The sequence below is a fragment of the Plasmodium falciparum genome (genome assembly GCF_000002765.6).
Source record: "Plasmodium falciparum 3D7 genome assembly, chromosome: 6".
Lineage (NCBI taxonomy): Eukaryota > Apicomplexa > Aconoidasida > Haemosporida > Plasmodiidae > Plasmodium > Plasmodium falciparum.
The window spans coordinates 482,292-502,500 of NC_004327.3; the positions used below are offsets into that span (position 1 = coordinate 482,292).

General features: G+C 18.7%; 4 protein-coding genes across 4 annotated transcripts; all 4 read right to left on the reverse strand.

The window, feature by feature from the left end:
* Positions 1 to 533: 533 nt before the first annotated feature.
* PF3D7_0611500 (conserved protein, unknown function) lies at positions 534 to 1,616 on the reverse strand (the record flags this gene model as incomplete). Its single annotated transcript, XM_961011.1, has 1 exon — positions 534 to 1,616. The coding sequence occupies one exon, from the start codon at positions 1,614 to 1,616 to the stop codon at positions 534 to 536; it is 1,083 nt and encodes a 360-aa protein (XP_966104.1).
* Positions 1,617 to 2,822: 1,206 nt separating this feature from the next.
* Positions 2,823 to 4,775, reverse strand: PF3D7_0611600 (basal complex transmembrane protein 1; the record flags this gene model as incomplete). The annotated part of the gene is made up of 1 exon (XM_961012.1): positions 2,823 to 4,775. The coding sequence occupies one exon, from the start codon at positions 4,773 to 4,775 to the stop codon at positions 2,823 to 2,825; it is 1,953 nt and encodes a 650-aa protein (XP_966105.1).
* Positions 4,776 to 6,287: 1,512 nt separating this feature from the next.
* On the reverse strand, positions 6,288 to 6,996 carry PF3D7_0611700 (60S ribosomal protein L39; the record flags this gene model as incomplete). The annotated part of the gene is made up of 3 exons (XM_002808677.1): positions 6,288 to 6,336; positions 6,590 to 6,693; positions 6,994 to 6,996. 3 exons carry the CDS (start codon positions 6,994 to 6,996, stop codon positions 6,288 to 6,290), a joined length of 156 nt encoding a protein of 51 aa, XP_002808723.1.
* Positions 6,997 to 8,566: 1,570 nt separating this feature from the next.
* Positions 8,567 to 18,849, reverse strand: PF3D7_0611800 (conserved Plasmodium protein, unknown function; the record flags this gene model as incomplete). The annotated part of the gene is made up of 5 exons (XM_961013.1): positions 8,567 to 8,668; positions 8,780 to 8,873; positions 8,992 to 9,138; positions 9,287 to 9,359; positions 9,519 to 18,849. The coding sequence occupies 5 exons, from the start codon at positions 18,847 to 18,849 to the stop codon at positions 8,567 to 8,569; spliced, it is 9,747 nt and encodes a 3,248-aa protein (XP_966106.1).
* Positions 18,850 to 20,209: the final 1,360 nt, after the last annotated feature.

The window sequence follows — 20,209 nt, forward strand, 5'->3', positions numbered from 1 at the left end:
AAGTTAAAAAATTATTCTGAAAAGTAACAAAAATGAAAATAAATGTCTAATAATATGTAATAAGAAACAGTTATATAAATATATTATATTAATGTATATAACATAATGCTATATTAACTTAGAAAAAAAAAAAAAAAAAAAAACGTTTTTTTTCCTTGTAAAATAAGTATATTTACTCTAATTAATAATAATTATGTTTTTACTTATTAAAAATAGGAAATTTAATATATATTATAATGAATATTTATTTTCTTTCGGTTCATTGCTTTTCCATAAATTTTGTAATAATTACAACAATAATTATATAAACAACCATATTTTATGTATTTAAAGTTTAGAAGGATTGAAAAAACGATTTTTAAGTTTATAGATAGATTATAAAAAAACATTATAAACATTTTTAATGTTTATGTTCTTGGTTTTCATAAGTTCATATAAACACAGTTTAATAATAAATAAGTTAATATTTATTTTCATTATTTTTAGAAAAGACATAATTAATAACCATCAGAAGACGAATTACGAAAAGGATATTATTTATTAAATGTAAAATTTAAGTTTTCATATTTGTCAGTGTTTCCAAATATTGGTAGTGTTTCGTTTGTGTGTAAATTGTGTGATATATTTTTTGGTATACATCTATGTATTATTGTGGCAAAATCTTTAAATTTACCATTGTTGTCCATTTCATGATATTTAATTAGATTATTTAATTCTTGCGTTATTGATATATTCAATTTATTTAAGCATAAATAAAAATCATACTCTGAAATTTTATTGGCAATATAATTTTTTATTAAATTCTTTATTGTATTGTTAAAAAAATTTTTAGTTATAATTTCCTCTTTATTTATATTTAAATTTTCTTTTCCCATTAAATATTTTGAAATAGTGTCTACGTTTTCTATTAAATTTTGTACATTTATTATATTTGGTTCTTCCCATGCTATAGGATTCCTGTTAAGTTCTTGGAAGCATTGTGCACCTTCATGAACATTTAATCTTTTCCATTTTTCATCCTTTATTTTATTTATAAAAGTGTTTCTGTTTTTTCTATTTTTGCTATCGTTAATATATAATGCTTTCATTACATTTGCAAAACTTAATGATCTACTTGGACCATATAAATACAAGGATCTTTCAAATTCTGGAGTAATATCAATATTTTCCTTCATTAATTTCACTTTGAATTCTTCATCTTTTAATAAACATTTGTCCCATTGAGAATATAACTTTCTTATTATTTCATTCTTTTCTTCAATATATTTATCAATATCATCATATTTATCTTGAATATATATAAATTTAGGGTTCATTGACTCAGTTACATTTTCAGAATTATTTCTAATCGTTTTTATAGGATCATGTATAAGCAATAATTTTTTATAATTTACAAAACCATCTTCAGTTACTAAACAATGTTTCATTAAATAATCCATAGTGGAACTATCATATTCAATTTGAAATAAATCCATGACTTCAACAAATGAATTATATAATATTAATCCATTTTTATTTTTATCTCTTTTCTTTAATTCGTAACATATGTTTTTTATAAGTAGTTCAAAATGATCAGTCCCTATATTGTAATTATATTCATTATCTGTATTTTCCATTATTTCAAAGTAAATCAGTAAATATTTGTTTTCTTAATAATTATACAGGGACTTTTTTGATAAAATAAAATTAATGGATTTGAAATTATGTAAATGTATTTATTTTTTCATTAATATTATGTTATAAAAATATGTTACATATTATATTTTCTTTTTACATGTTTCTTTTGAAAGGAAAAAAAAAAAGAAATATATATATATATATATATATTTGTGTTTTTTTTTTGTCTATTTACGTTTTAACAGAACAAAACAAAAGTAAGAGTTATAAGTATATGAATTTTTTAAATATCAAATATTTGAATATTTATATATATATATATATATATATATATATATTGGTTAATGAAACAAAAACAATAAATATATGTATAATTTTCCAATATTCTATTTAAATTAAAAAGTAGGAATGAAATATAAATTTTTTTTTAATAGAAATAACTTAAAGAAAAAAAAACCGAAACAAAAATGAAAAGAACTTTTAATGAATAAGAAATTTTATAAACATTACGAAATAGAATATATAGGTTTTACAAATTCTTTATATTTTTTTAAGGAGCTATATGTTAAGCAAAATATTTTTATAACACACATATATATAATGTGCATAATATATAAATTAATTTATATAGAACAATTTATATTTTTTTTTGCACACTTTAAAAAAATATATTATAATTAATATTAAAATTATATGTTTTGGAATATATTAAATTTTTTTTTTTTTTTATTTTGTTAATGTTATCAAATAATTTCATACTAATAAATATATATATATATATATATATACAATATACATATTACTTTATTTTAATTTTTCATTATTTTATAATATAGCTTTCAAAAGAAACGATACAACAGAAAATTCTATAATGCATAATTTTATATTTACATATATTTATATATATAAAAAAAAAAAATATATTAAATGTCTTTTTGAGTTTATTTTTAACTTTTTTATGTTTGACATAATAAAAAAAAAAAAAAAAATATACATACATATATATATACATGTATAGAAACATTTATTTAAATATTTTTAAACATAAAAAAAAGTTATATATATATATATATTATTGTCAACATTATCTATAATCATCTTTTTTCTTTTTGTAAACAAATTATTAGAAATAAAAAAAAAAAAAAAAAAAATAGATAAAAGAATACAAGAAAAAGCACATGAAATATAAATATATATTTTATTTTTTATTTAGTTGATACTGATTTTTTTATATTTTTTTCTGTTTTTGATTCAATGTTTCGTATAACATAATTAATGCTTTTTTTTTCTAAAGAATGTAATTTGTATATAAAATAACTGTTTAAAAATGAAAAGGCTGAAAAGAAATAAAGGAGAACAATATTTGATATAGTTATATTTTTCAAAACATCATTGGATTGTAATGTTTTAAACCCAGATATGTTTTGTAAAATAGCTATATTTAAAAAAATGGCTATACATATATCAATAAAACCATTTAATAAATAACCATGATAATTAGCATCTAATAGTGAAAACAAAGTACATGACATTGATATTATTTGAATTAAATATACATTGTTATTACCAAATAATATATAGGTAATAAAATAAATTAGTTGTAATCCTATAAATCCAATATAAAGTTCTCTCATTATCCTTAATATTTTTCTAATATTTAAAATATTTTTGCTATTTACAACTTTTAATAAGCTATCTTTATTTTTCTTTTCTTGGTCTATTGAAAACATTTTATTTTCATTTTTACTTTTAAAAATTTCATAAGATATGTTTAATTTTTCATTAATTGAAGAATCAGAATCGGTTGTAGTTATATCTGACCTAGTGTATAACTTCTGAGTATATTGTTTGTCATATGATTTTTTCTTTTTAATTTTATACGTTTGATCATTTAAAGAATGATTAATGTTTTCATTTTGAGAAGTTTTTTTTTGATAATATATATTTTCATGGCTACTATTTTGATTGCTTTCATTTTTGTTTGTATTTAACTTTTCTTCATTATTTTTTATTTCCTTTTTTTTCAAATCTTCTTTTTCATTATTTTTTTCCTTAAGTTCATCGCTGATAATTGATTTAGAATCCAAGGAATAACTTCTGTCGTTTTTTTTTTTCTTTTTTTTGTCTTGCATTATTGTAATGGATCTTTGTCTAAAATGTTCTTCATCTATATAATAATCGTCAAATGCATTTGTGACTTTATGGTTCTTTTCATTGGTTTTTATAACATTATTATTATATTGTTGTTGTTTCATGTTTTGTGTTTCCTTTTCATTTTCCCCTTTTTCTTTTTGATTTTCATATATGTGAACTTTATTCTTATAATTATTATTATATTCATTGGAACTATTTATACTTTCACATGTATTATTATGATCATAATTTGAATTGTTACTATCATTTCTAAGTGTGTCATCGTTTATATGATATTGTTTTGGTTTTTTCGTATCTTTTTTTGTTTCATGATTTTTTTGTTGTATTACAGATATATCATTAGAGGAAGATTCGTCAAAAGAATTGTTTGAGATGTTTGTGTTGATTACACTGCTTTTAATTTTACTTCCTTCAGAAGTAGTACTTTTTTTATGTTCTAAGCTTTTACTATTATAAAGGTGTTCTTCATTTTTTTCTACTACATTTTCTTCTTGAATAGATAACTTTTTTAGTGTTTTTTCATATATATCATAAATTGTATTTTTCCTCTCAATTTTATTATGAGAATTGTATCTCTTTATTTGTTCTTTTGATTCGATAACATTTGATACGGGTTCAGGTTTTTTATTGTCATTTTCATAATCTAGAATTAATGAGGTAATATATGGGAAAATTGGAGTATCATAAAATTTTATATTTTTTTCATCTTCATCATCCTCAATATTTTGTTTCTTTAAATATGTTGTATTATTTTTATTGTTACTTAAACTTCTTACATTTTTTATATTATTCTTTTCATATTCTTTCGTAACATTTCTTGTGTCATTATCCTTTTTTGTTTTTATTTGGGGTTTTACATTTCTTTTAGAACTATTATTCCTTTTATCATTCTGTGTCTCTTTCTTTTTTATTTCATGTAAAACTTTGTTAAAGTCGTTGCTATTATTAATATTAACACTCAAGGTATCGCTCTGAATATTGTTATTTTTATTTGTATTCTTCATCGTTCGAATTTATCCAAACAAAAAACAAAACAATAAAATAAAATAAAAATAAAATAAAAATAAAATAAAAATAAAATAAAATAAAAATAAAAACAAAAAAGGATACACAAAAAGGAGAATATATATATATATATATATATATATATATAGTTAGTAATTTTAAAAAAACTTAGACAATATATATATATATATATATATATTTATTTATTTAATGAAAATAATAAAATACAAAAGAATAAAATATTACAATATAATATATATATGTGAACAATAAAAAATTACAATGTAATAAAAAACAAAACTGTGTAACAAATTAATAATAAATATAAAATACAAATATTTATAAAAAGTTATACCTTTTTTATTTTTTTTATTTTGTATAACCAATTATATAATGATATATATTTTTTTATATTTGCCTCATTTCAAAAAAAAAAAAAAAAAAAAAAAAAATACGAATTATAATAGTTGCTTTAATATTTGTATTAGTATTTCCCTTTTGCAACAATTAGAATTAATTTATTTTTATATATATATATATTTTTGTGTATTTTGTGCGCACACACATGCAAAAAGAAATATGATGATATAAATAAAAAATATAACAAATGTACTAAAAATTAAAAGATAATAATACAATTTTAAAATTAGTGTAAAAAAAAAAAAAAAGAAAAATACATAAATGTATATATATATATATATATATATATATATATAATATAATTATCGTAACAAGATAAAACAAATTATATTTTATTTATTTTTAATTTTATTTATTTTTAATTTTATTTATTTTTAATTTTATTTATTTTTAATTTTATTTATGTTTCACATTTATCTTTTAATTGAATAATTTTGAACATGATATAAAAATACACAATAGTACGTTGGGTAAATATTTCCATAGAGTATGTTTTAATAAAAATAACCATACATTTATTATTATATAAATAATAACAGGTCGTGACATATATAAAACGTATAGATATTTAACATTTTGCATTTACTTATTATATTGGTATAAAAAAGCAAACATATGTTCAGGGTTACATAATAAAGAGTTTTTATTTATATTAAGTGGATATTCATTATATATGTACATATATGTAATATATATGTTTTATTGAAGGTTATACAGAAAATTATATTTCATTTCCTTAATTAACGTAAAATAAAGAACTCCTTTTTTCTTTTTCTCTTTTTTATTATTATTTCTTTTTACATATTGTTATATTTAAAAAATATAAAAAGGTAATTATAAATGTAAAAAAAAAATTCAGTTTCTCTTATGTTCAATTGGTATGTATAAAATACTTTTTTTTAATAATAATAATAAAAAAAAAAAAAAAAAAAAAAAAAAGTGAATATAAAAAAAAAGGTGTAAACAAAAATTTATTATAATGTTTTTCTTATCAATATTCATGTACTATAACTAAATATTTTCATTATTCATACATTTTATAACACCGGGTAAAATTAAAAATGAACACATGAACAACAGTCATAATAAATTTATAATCCTAATTTGGTTCTTCTCCAGTGTCTTCTTTTTGTATTATATCTAATAAAAAAAAAAAATTAAAAAAAAAAAAAAAACATATTATAATATAATATAATATAATATAATATAATATAATATAATATAATATTATATACAAATACGAACAAATCCATGTTATATATTATAACAACATTAAGTTATTTTGCATAAAATAAAAAGTACTCGTTTTTTTATAATTTTTTCTTTTTATTCATAGCATAGCATATATTCATTGACATACATATATATAAATATATTTTTGTTTAAGCCTTACCTTATTTTTGTATCTTTCTTTAATCTATACCAATGGGGTACAGGCCTATTTTGCCTTCTGCATTTTCCAAGTCTTTGTTTTAATCTAAAACGTTTAATTGATCCCTTCAAAAAAAAAAAAAAAAATTCATAAATATAAACATAATCAAGGAAAATATTTTAACTAATGTATATTCATATATATATATATATATATATATATATATATATATGTTAACTAAAATATTAAAGGGGTATATATTTCTTTTGATTTTCTTATTTTTATTAATCTATTCATTATATATATATATTTATATATTTATATATTTATTTATTTTCATTTTATAATAACGCTGATTTATATATATAAATTATTTATATATTTATAAGTGTTTTTTTTTTTTTTCTTTTTCTTCTTTTTATTACCATTTTTAATATATAAAGATAATAATAAATAAAATTCAAATAAATTTATAAAGTTTAATTAAGATGATAAAAATTGAAAAAACAATTTTAAAAATATATTCTTGAAATAAATTTTCAAAATAATATTAAATAACACTTTTTATTTTAATTTTTTTTCTTCTATTATTTTTAATTGGAAAAAAAAAAAAAAAAATTTATATAAATTTATATAAAGTATTTATTATATAAATATATTATATATATAATATATATATAAATATTTTTATTCATATTAAAAAATGTATGTATAATTATAAAATAATCATGTATATATATGTATAAATAAATATAGGGAAAAAAAAAAAAATATATATATAATATTAATAATATATTATATATTATATGCGAAAAAGGGAAAAAGAAGAGCAATAATAAAAAAGCATATTATTATATTATATATATATATATATATATATATATATGTATAATATTTAAATGCCTATAATAAATATAAGGTATATAAAACAAACCCCTACAACTCTAGCATTATTTTATTATAGCTTCATAAAAAATATACAATTTTTATTTTATTTTATATGGGCTTAACAACAATACATAATATATATATATATATGTAATGATTTTATTTGTTGTGCCATTAAAAAAAAATATATTATATATAATATAAATAAAATAACATGTAAATCTTTTATTTTATTATTACAAAAAGAATAATTTTTTTTTTTATAAGTACATATATATATTTGTTTTCCTCTTTTATTTATATATAAAAAATATCTTAAATATTTTCAATATTCTTTTATATTAAAAAAGCGAAAATTATATAAAGGGAAAAAAAAATATTTGAATAAAATGGAAATGAAAAGAAAATATTATAATACAACTATATATAATTAATATATATATATATATATATATATATATTATTTATATGTAATAGTTTTTGTTTTTAAAAAATCCCCCCACCAAAAAAAAACAAGCACATTTAATGATGCTACTTTAAAAAAAAAAAACATTTAAAAAACAGCAAACTTTATGAAATCATCCGTGTTGTTATATGTTTCAATATATTTTATCGCTTTTTTATGAAAACGTATATTTCCATTCTTAATAAAAATATCCAATGTTGTAAATATAAGATTTTTTTTTTTTTCTAAACCAATCATGAAAGGTTATATATATATATGTATATAATATATATATTTAATTATTATAATTTTTTAAAAATAGTCATGATTTTATTAACCATACATATATAATAATCTTTTGTTTAATATAAATGTTAAATAGTTTTTAAGATTTTTTAAGGTGTTTTTAAATCATATTAAAAATGTATGTATATTCACATACATACATACATACATATATTATATATATATATATATAATATATATAATAGATCAAATAAAAAAAAAATAAAAAAAAAATAAAAAAAAAATAAAAAAAAAAAATATATATATATATATTTTTTTTTTTTCTTTTTGTTTTATATTAATTTGTTGTATAAAAATATATTTATAAATAATAAATATTTTTATCAACAGTCGTTGGGGAAAAAAAGAATTTGTTATGATTAAATTAGAAAGTCTACAAAACTTTCAAAAAAGGTATCATAATCTTTGCATTGTGCTCTTATATAAAATTTACCAGATTCATCATCATTGTTGTCTGGGCGCTAAAAAATAAGGAACATATGAAAAAAATAAAATAAAAATTTATATATTTTTTAAAATATAAATTATATAAATGTATACTATTTACATATTTTATATTTTTATTTATTTACCACTATGTTTTTGTAAAATTCCAAATAGGTGTTAAATTCATTCTTAACACAAACAGAAAAACAAAAATATTCGCAAGTAAAAGAATCTAATAATCTTTAAAAAAAAAAATAATAATAAAATGACATAAATGTTCTATACATAATATATTACATATACATATATATATATATATATATATATGTTGTATTATTAAAAAATTTTATAAACTTACTCATATTCATCCTCTTTAAATGTATTGACAATGGATGTACTAGCTAAGGATGTGCTTGTTAAAGTGATATCAAAATTTGAATTAATTATTTTATCGATAATTTTTTTTTTATCACTTCCTAACAAGCAATTTTCCGATCTTACAATACTATATAAATTAAAAAAAATTATATGTACATAAATTATTAAAATTGTATAAAATGAATATAAACATTATATAAATATATATATATAAATATATATATGTTAATTTATTTATTCTTTTATATTTAATTTCCTTTATGAAAAATACGTACCAGTTCATATTTCTTGAGGTATTATTTTGATCGTTTTCTTCATACTGAAGTGTAACTAATTTTGATCTATTACCTATTTATAAAATAAATATGTATATAAATATATAAATATATATATATATATATATATATATATATATATATATATTGAATAAAAGAAATACACGTTTCATAATTATTATGAACATTTTTCACGTTTAAACTATGTAAGAATATTATTTTTGAAACTTACTATTATGAACAAAATTTTTATGATTGATTATTTTTCTCTCATAATTGGTGATTTTAAAATAATCCATGTTTGACAAGTTATTTTTCTTCACCATTACTTCTTTTAATATTTCTAGAAAGTTTGAATTATCTACTTGTTTAAAGATATTAAAAATGATTTGTTCACTTTGTTCATTTATATTAAATGTGGCTTCAGCATTTTGTATTATTCTTTTAATTTCATCTTTGAAATTAATATTTATTAAATTATCCAAAATATCATCTTTCATTTGGTTTCTTAATATTTCATTCTCATCCATATGTATATGTACATGATCACTAAATGAACCGATTAATACAGCACTTCCTTCATTAAATTCTTCACCTATATTAGAATTTGAAGTAACTAAACTATCAGCACAATCTGCACAATCTGTTGTGGAAATTCCATTTCTTAAATTTTCTTCTAGTTGATTATTATTCGCATTAGACGAATCAAAATTATTGTTACTATTAACATTCTCATTATTATTATAGATTTTATGACTTTCCATATTATCATCATTACTATTCATACGGTTAATATCATTATCATTATCATTATCATTAACATTATCATTAACATTATCATTAACATTATCATTAACATTATTGTTATTCTTATCTGTTTCTATTCTATTTTTTGTGCTTTCATTTAAATATATATCAAATGCTCGATTTTTAATCTGGTACATATTTGCATTACTATCTTCTGTATTCTTTGATAATATTATGATATTATTTTCTTTATGTACAAAATTTTCATTACATGAAATAACCTTTTCATCTCTATTATTATCATTCACATTTTCAAAAGCATCATCAGGATATTCATTCTCCATTATTTCCACAAAAGATTTATTTATGACACTATTATTAGTAATATTAATTACTTTGTTCATATCATTTAAATGAGAATCATTCATATCCATATTATTATTATTATCATCCATATTTTGTTCAACCACATCAGCATTATTCTCTATATTATTTTTGTATTCATTACTTTGGTTATCTGTCGACAAAGTTACATTGTGAGCATATTCTTCTCCCCTATTCATTTCATTCAAATTTTTATTATTGTTAAGATGGTCTTTATTTAATTGCACATTATCATTCTCTACTTTTGGAACATTTTCAAGCTTATGGATTTTTTTTTGTTCATCTTCGCAAATAGTTCCTTGAACATTTCGTGAACTGTCAGGAATATTATTATTTTCATACTTTATATCAGCACTAATATGTCTATTAATGTCTGTATTAATGTCTGTATTAATGTCTGTATTAATGTCTGTATTAATGTCTGTATTAATGTATGTATTTATGTCTGTATTTATTTCTGTATTTATATGTGTGTTAATGTCTGTATTTATGTCAGTATTTATGTCTGTATTTATATCTGTATTTATGTCGGTATTTATATCGGTATTTATGTGTGTATTTAAATGTGTGTTCACGTCTGTATTCACATCTGTATTCATGTCTGTATTCATGTCTGTATTCAAGTCTGTATTAGGTTGTGTATTAATATTTGTATTTATATTTTGATCCACACTTTTATTCACATTTTCATTGTGTGAATTAACCTTGTTTATATTATTTGGATCACCAAATATTTCGTCAACATACGTGTATATATTTGCATTATTCATTGTTGAATCATTTCCGTGCGTACCCTGACTTTTATTAATCACATTATTATTTCCTTCATTATTGTTTACATTATACCTATTTTGTAATAATTGGTTATCTTTATGTATGTTATTCATTTGTGCTTGTATCTCTAGTTTATTTGGATATAATGATGACGTATCTTTTTTCATTGATACATTACTATTACTTAATTTATCATTAGCATGCATAACATTTTTCATATAAATGGACATGTTTTCTGAATGATTCCTTTCATATTTTTGTTCATACAACACATTTTTTGTGGTACTCATAGTTTTACTTTTATTCGTGATGATTTTTTCGTTCATTTGATTATCATGCATATTATTATTATTATTATTATTATTATTCGTAGTAGTGTTAATATTATTGTTATTATTATTTACAGGGATAATGTTATTATTCATTTGAATATTATCATTTATATATTTCTGATTCATGTTATACGTATTATAAGCTTTTGATTCATCAGAATATAAATTATTCATTTGAGATATATTATTATTAGCACTCACGCTAGAAGCAGAGGTAGCATTGTTCAGGGTCATATTATTAACATATTGATTATCATTTTTTATATCATTTTTTATATCATTTTTTATATCATTTTTTACATCATTTTTTACATCATTTTTTATATCATTTCCCATATTATCCATGATATTTTTATTTAAAACGTTTGAAGAATTATCATTAGAAATATAAGAATTATTTAGTTCTTCATGAACATTAGGTTGTGATAAATTTTTATCTTTTGGTTTTCTTCCCTTTGTGCTTTTACTCATCTTTTTATTTTTTAATAATAATTCATTATTTGATGATTCTGAAGATACATTATCTTTTTTCTTTTTTCTTGGTCGTTTTGTACCACCTAAAACATTTACAGTATTAGGAGATTCATTTGATTTATTTTCTTGTTTTCTTCTCTTTGGTACCACTTTTTTTAAATTATTTTTTATATCATTATTTTGAATCATATGTAAATTGTATAATTCTTCATTTGGTATATTCCCATTAAATTTATAATCAACATATGAATTTCCATTCAAATTTAAATCATTCATTAAATTCATATTATTTAAAGATAAGGAATTTCTATTTAATACCATATTATTGTTCATACTATTGTTCATATTATTGTTCATATTATTGTTCATATTATTGTTCATGCTATTGTTCATGCTATTGTTCATATTATTGTTCATATTAGTGTTCATGCTATTGTTCATATTATTGTTCATATTATTGTTCATGTTGACATTTCCTTTCATGTTCATAATATTCATATATGGATTTATTAAACTTCTATTTGATGCATACATCATATTATTACTGTTATTTTCTAATTGTTCTTGGTTCTCCATATTATTTATAATACCAATATTTTCTTTACCATAAGAATCATACATGTTATTACTTTGAGCATTCATATTTAAAGATGATTGATCTACGTTTATATTATTCATTAATACATTGAAATTTTTATTTATATTAATTAAATTTTTTAAATTTACACATGAGGAAGATGCTATATTATTATTTGAAGAAGCATGATCTATAGTTTTGTTATAATTATTATTATATTTATTATTATTATTATTATTATTAACACGATCATGAGAAGTATTATTATATGGACTATTCGTGTTTTCCTTATTATTTGCATTAAGAACTTTGGGATCGTTTACGACAGAATAATTATTTTTAACATATTCACTATAATTATTCATATTACCTAAATTATTTGGTATTTCATGATCTTTTGAATGATTTTCATTTCTTAAAAGTCCAACAACAAAATTGTTTCCTGCCATATTATTATTATTGTTCACGTTATGGTTAATCATATTAGTATTGTTCACGTTATGGTTAATCATATTAGTATTGTTCACGTTATGGTTAATCATATTAGTATTGTTCATGTTATGGTTAATCATATTAGTATTGTTCATGTTATGATGAATCATATTAGTATTGTTCATGTTATGATGAATCATATTAGTATTGTTCGCGTTATTGTTAATCATATTAGTATTGTGCACGTTATTGTTAATCATATTAGTATTGTTCACGTTATTGTTAATCGTATTATTATTGTTCACGTTATTGTTAATCGTATTATTATTTTTGCTTTGATTCATCATATCACGATTTACATAATTTAAAGAACCATAATTTGATGATATATTAGTACATACCTTTTTAATATCTTGTGTAACTGTGTTTTGTTCATCTTTCAAATACATACCATCTCGATGGATATTGAAATTACTCATTCTCTTTACATCACTATTATTATTTATATGATTAATAAAATTAATGTTTGAATTAATATCTGTTGCTTTTAAATTATTTATATTTTGTGTTTTTGTTAATTTTTTTCTATTCATTATTTGTTTTTCATTACTACTATTTTTGTTAGATGTTATAGTATTTTTTGTAAACATCTGATTTAAATGAATACTATTGTTTTTTGAGTTTATCATAGAATTCATATATGTTTCATTTATGTTTGTATTTTTTTCAGAATATGAAGATGCATATTCATTTCGATCATAATTAATTGGTAATGCATTTCCATTAAATGAATTTAGGATATCTCCATTTTTATTTATATCTTCCGATAATATATTTTTATTCATATTATTATTTAATTGAACCAATGAATTATTAAGATTTATTTTGGTTCCAATAAATGGTATATTGTTATGAACATTCTTATTATTTAATAAATCATATTTTATATTAGTTACATTTTCTTTATCATATGGTAAATTATTATTATTACTACTATTACTATTATTCTTATTATTTAATAAAATGCTTGAGCGAACATTATTTTGTACAATTGTATTAGTATTATTCATTCGGTTGTGTATATTTTGATTGTACATGTTATTATAATTTATATTTGCACCACTTTTATTATTATTAATATTACTGTTATTATTATTATTGTTGAAGTCAGTCATCATTTTATTATCTATATGGTTATATGGATGAGTTGTTTCTAAATTAGATACTTTGTTTTCATTTATCATATTTTTATTTACAACATAATCTTTATTTACAAGAAAACCTCCAGTATTATTATTACTGTAAACGTTTTGTACGTTTGCCATATTTAAATTATTATTTTGTGTGTTTTCATTTCTGCTGATCATATCATAATTAGGATTTAATATTACGTTATTATTATCATTATTTATGTTTCTATTATTATTTGAGACATTTTTATAACCAACAAGAACGTTATTACCAACATTAATATTATTCATATTATTATTATTTATGCTATTGTTCAAATTGTTCATATTATTGTTCATATTGTTCATATTGTTCATATGGTTCATCTTATTGTTCATATTATTCATATTGTTGTTATTATTAATATTAGCCAAGCTATTTTTGCTTATCATATTATTATTATTATTCATATTATTATTTTTCATGTTGTTTACATTATTATTAATACTAATATTATTTATATAAACGTGATTTCCAGAATTTTGCATGTTTGCTGCATGACTGCTAGCCAAATATTTTTTTCTATTTTGTGTGTCATTATTTAAATGATTAATGAAATCATTATTTGTAGGATTGTTATTAGAGTTATCCACCTTATTATCATAAGGATAAACATTGTTATTATATCCACTATTATTATTATTATTATTATTGTTATTATTAGTGGTAGTAATATTAGTAGTAGTATTACCATGTGTAATAATATTTTGTGGTGGATACACCATCATTTTATTTATATTATAATTATTAGCATGGAGCGAATTCGTCATATTTTTTAAAGGAGAATTCATTTGTACAGTTTTACCTTTAACAATATTAACATTGTTATTTATATTATTTATATTATTTATATTATTTGTATTATTTATATTATTAGGAGGAGTATTTAAATTATTATTCAACATTCGATTTAGATCACCACTATGTTCGCTAACTCTTTTTTTGTTACCATCAATAGTAGTAGTCATTTGGTGATTTTCTAAATTATTTATGAAATTTTTAGGATAGGCATTTTTATTTTCCATATCTTCATAATTTACATGTTGTACATGATATGAATTTATATTATTCATAACAACATCATTTTTATTAGAATTTAATGTAAAGTTATTTTTTTGAGGTATGTTAATATTTTGCATTATATTTAATGATGCTCTATGAGTTCTTTTAGGAGTTTCATTAGTACCATTATTTATCATATTATTATTATTATTATTATAATATGCATTTATATTATTATTCATCATATTATGTTCAATAAAATTTATATTTGAGGAATTCTTATTTATATTCATAAAAGATTCCATTTCTATATTTTCTTCTGGTACTATTTTTTTTGTATTCATTCTCATTTGCACATTATTTTTTTGAAGACTACCATGAGTACTTAAATTAATTGGGTTATTAATATGTTTCAAATTATGTAAATGTTGATTAAAATTATGCATATCATTATTAAGATGATTATTGTTTATATTATTAAAACTCGAATTATTTCTTGCCATTTGATTTTCCATATTTTTTACGTTTAATGATGAAACATTTAAAACATGGGGACAATTATTAGAGGTTAAATTATTTATATTATTAATATTTTGAAATTCAGCAAGATTTTTTGTATTTTCTTTTATATAATTATTATTGTTATTATCATAATTCATCAAATACGATGATGAATTGGATGAATTAATACACTTTGTAATTTTTTTATTTGAGTTTATGTTTTGTGTTTTTCCTTTTTTAATTATTTCCCTTTGTTGTTCTTCTTCTTGTTCATTTGGTAATTTTTCTTTTTCTTTTTCGTTATCTTTTTTTTCTATTTTTTTTTTTTCTTTTTCTTTTTCTTTTTCTTCTTTTTCTTCTTCTTCTTTAAATTCATTTAAATTATTATATTTAATATAATAATCATTATTGTTTTTAATATTATTAATATTAATATTATTATTAATATTAATATTATTATTATTATTATCAATATTATTGTTATTATTGTTACGATTAAAATTAATTGTACTGTTTAAATGAAGATTCTTATAATTGCAATTTTTATTATCATTAAATAGGATATTATTATTATTATTATTATTTAATTCTTCATTATTTAAACATATATTATTATAATAATTATCATCCTTTATAAATTCATTATAAAAAATTATATTGTTATTATTTATATTATTATTACTACCTGATAGGCATGCATTAATATTTGCACGCATTTTTTTTTTTAAATTTTTTTGGTTAGTTAATTCTGCATTTTTATTTATAAGAATCTTATTAGTTACTTCATTTAAAGTATCTTGATTTTTTGGAACCATATTTTTTTTTAATTCTTTATTTTTTTCATCACAAAAATTTTCATTTATATTTATTCTTTTTATTTCAACAAAATTATTTTTTTCATAAAAATTATTATTTTGATAATTACTAGTACTATAAATATTTTCACCATAAGTTATTTGAGCATTATTATTATTATTACTATTATTATTATTATAACTATTATTATTATTATTACTATTGTTATTATTATTTTTATTATTATTATTATTATTATTATTATTGTTATTATTATTATTATTATTATTGTTATTACTATTATTACTATTATTGTTATTAATATTATTATTACTATTATTACTATTATTATTATTATTACTATTATTATTATTATTACTACTATCATTATCATTATTATTATTATTATTATTAGTATTAAAATTCATAATATTATTTTTCCTAATAATATTTTTATTCCCTTTTATATCATTATTTTCATTTTCATTATACTCAATATTATTTTCATTATAACAGCTTCGTGTATAGGCATAATCCTTACCATTTAAATATTTAGGATGGTCCGTTTTACCGATCCTAATATTTTCATTTGCATCAAATTTATTTGGAATCTTATTATTAATATTCATATGAATATTGTACTTGTTCATATTAATCAAATCATTATTGTTGCTGTTCATGTGATCCATATCAATATTATTGCCACACATTTTGTTAATATCAATATTATTGCCACACATTTTGTTAATATCAATATTATTAACACTCATTTTGTTAATATCAACATTAGTGGCACACATTTTATTCATATCAATATTATTAACACTCATTTTATTCATATCAATATTATTGGCACTCATTTTATCCATATCCATATTATTTTCATCCATATTTTTTATAACATTAGGATGCATAATATTTTTCATCATCATCCTTTTTTCAATCTTTATTTTTTTGGTAGGGGGGCTATATGGAATAGTGTTCATTATATCGTTCGATAGGAAATTATCACGCATGTGATTAATTTCTATATTATTATTTTGTATATTTAAGGGAGACTTTGATGACCCACATATTGGTATATTCACATCTTCATTTTCAATTTTATTGTCATTTGCATTTCCATCCATTTCGTTTTTTATTACATGCATTTTGTTCATATTAAATTTATTATCTTCATTATTGTAACTTCCTATAGTAACCTTGTCAGAATTCTCATTTATTTCGTAGCAATTTTCATATCCCGAATTCTTATTTAAATAGATATTCGGAGCAATATTGGAACCTTCATTATTTGAGTAATTCATATTACTATTGTTGGTTCCATCCATATTGTTATTATTATGTTCTACATTTTTATTACAATTCATTTGTTCATCATCATTATTATTATTATTATAAGAAATAAGATTATTTCGTAAATTGTCATTTATATGATTAAAAACATTTATGCAGTTTAATGGAATAGTATTATTTAAATAACTCATATTATTAATACGATTCATATAATTTATATTATTCATATGATACATGTTATTCATATTATTTATATTATCTACATTATTTATATTATCTACATTATTTATATTATCTACATTATTTATATTATCTACATTATTTATATTATCTACATTATTTATATTATCTACATTATTTATATTATCCACATTATTTATATTATCTACATTATTTATATTATCTACATTATTTATATTATCTATAATATTCATATTATCCATGTTATTCATATTATCCATATTGTTCATATTATCCATATTGTTCATATCATCCATATTGTTCATATCATCCACATTGTTCATATCATCCACATTGTTCATATCATCCATATTGTTCATATTATCCATATTGTTCATATCATCCACATTGTTCATATCATCCATATTGTTCATATTATCCATATTGTTCATATTATCCATATTATTCAATTGATTATTATTAGGAAGTATTATTCCTCCCAACATATCATTCATTTTATAATAGTTATTATAACCATCATTATTCTTCATATACATATTTGCATTGTTCATATGATTGTTATTCATACCCAAATTATATTCATAAGAATTTAAATGCTCCTCAGCATATGAATCTTTGAATTCTGATGAATAATTTATGAATTGTTCAGGTATATCATAATTGTTAAAATTTTTCATAAAACTAGCATTGCTTGAGCTACTTATATTACTCGTACTGTTTATATTATTCTCAACTGCTTTCATTTCATTCTGCATGGCATCAACTTTTCTTACACATGAGGAATTACGTTTATCTGCACTACGAAAAGATCCTTCCATTCTCAAATATAATAAAATTATAAAGTGACCTAACTCTTATGTGAGAAATGTTGATAAAGATGAGCAGAAACAAAATAAAAAAGTTAACCACACATATATATATATATATATATATATATATATATATGTACGTATAATATATATATGTTTACACTAGTAATTTCTTAGGTTAAAAGTGTGTACATAAAAACATATATAAATATTCTAATAGTTCTTCTTTATGATAACTTATTCAATATGTGTATAGTAAAATTATATAAAAATATTTCTACACACATTAATATATATATATATATATATATATATATGTACATACATACATAGAACTAAAGATATTTTTAAGAGACTTATTTAAATTTTTTTTTAAACATAAAGTAAAAAAAAATAATAGAAAAGAAACAATTTATGTAAAATATATGAAAAAAATAAACATAAAAAAACATATGCATATATAGAATGGTATATAAACATATAGGAAAATATAAAATCACATATAATGATATAAAAAGCGATATATCATAAATATAAAGAGATATATCATAAATATAAAAAGATATATCAACATATAAAAAGATACATCGATACATAAAAAGGTACTGTGATATGTTGAAATACAAATCAATGTATGAATATGTATATAAATATATAAAGAGATATAATAAAAAACATATGAGGATGCATATTTCAAAATACATAAAAATATATACGAAGATGTAAAAATATTCATGAATATTCATTAAATTTTATGATAATATATAAACAATTATTAAAACATATTAAAATTATATGAAACAGCAATAAAATATAAATTGATACATTAAAAAAAAAAAAAAAAAAAAAAAAATTAAGGTTATGTGGATGTACAGGTTAAATATATTATGTAATATTATTATGAACATGAATACATTTTTGTACGTTTTTATGCATATAAAATAATATAAAATTAATTCTTTTATTAGTATAAAGGTGTTTCTTTTTTTTTTTTTTTTTTTTCTTTCTTTCTTTTTCTCTATCTCTATCTCTATCTCTATCATTTATGTTATTTTTTTTATTTTTTTTTTTTTTATTTTATTTTATCTTTTATTTATTTTTTTTTTTTTTTTTTTTTTTTTTTTACCTCTTTATATTCTTAAGTGTGCACTATATATATATATATATATAAGCATATATGTTGTTAACGTTTACAAAAAATATAAAAAAAAAAAATTCAAACATACATACATACATACATATATATATATATATATATATATATATATATATATATATATTTATATATGTGTATATATAAACATGGAAATGAAAAAAGAATCTTCAAATATATTCAATATTATTATAAAATACTTTATTAAAAAAAAAA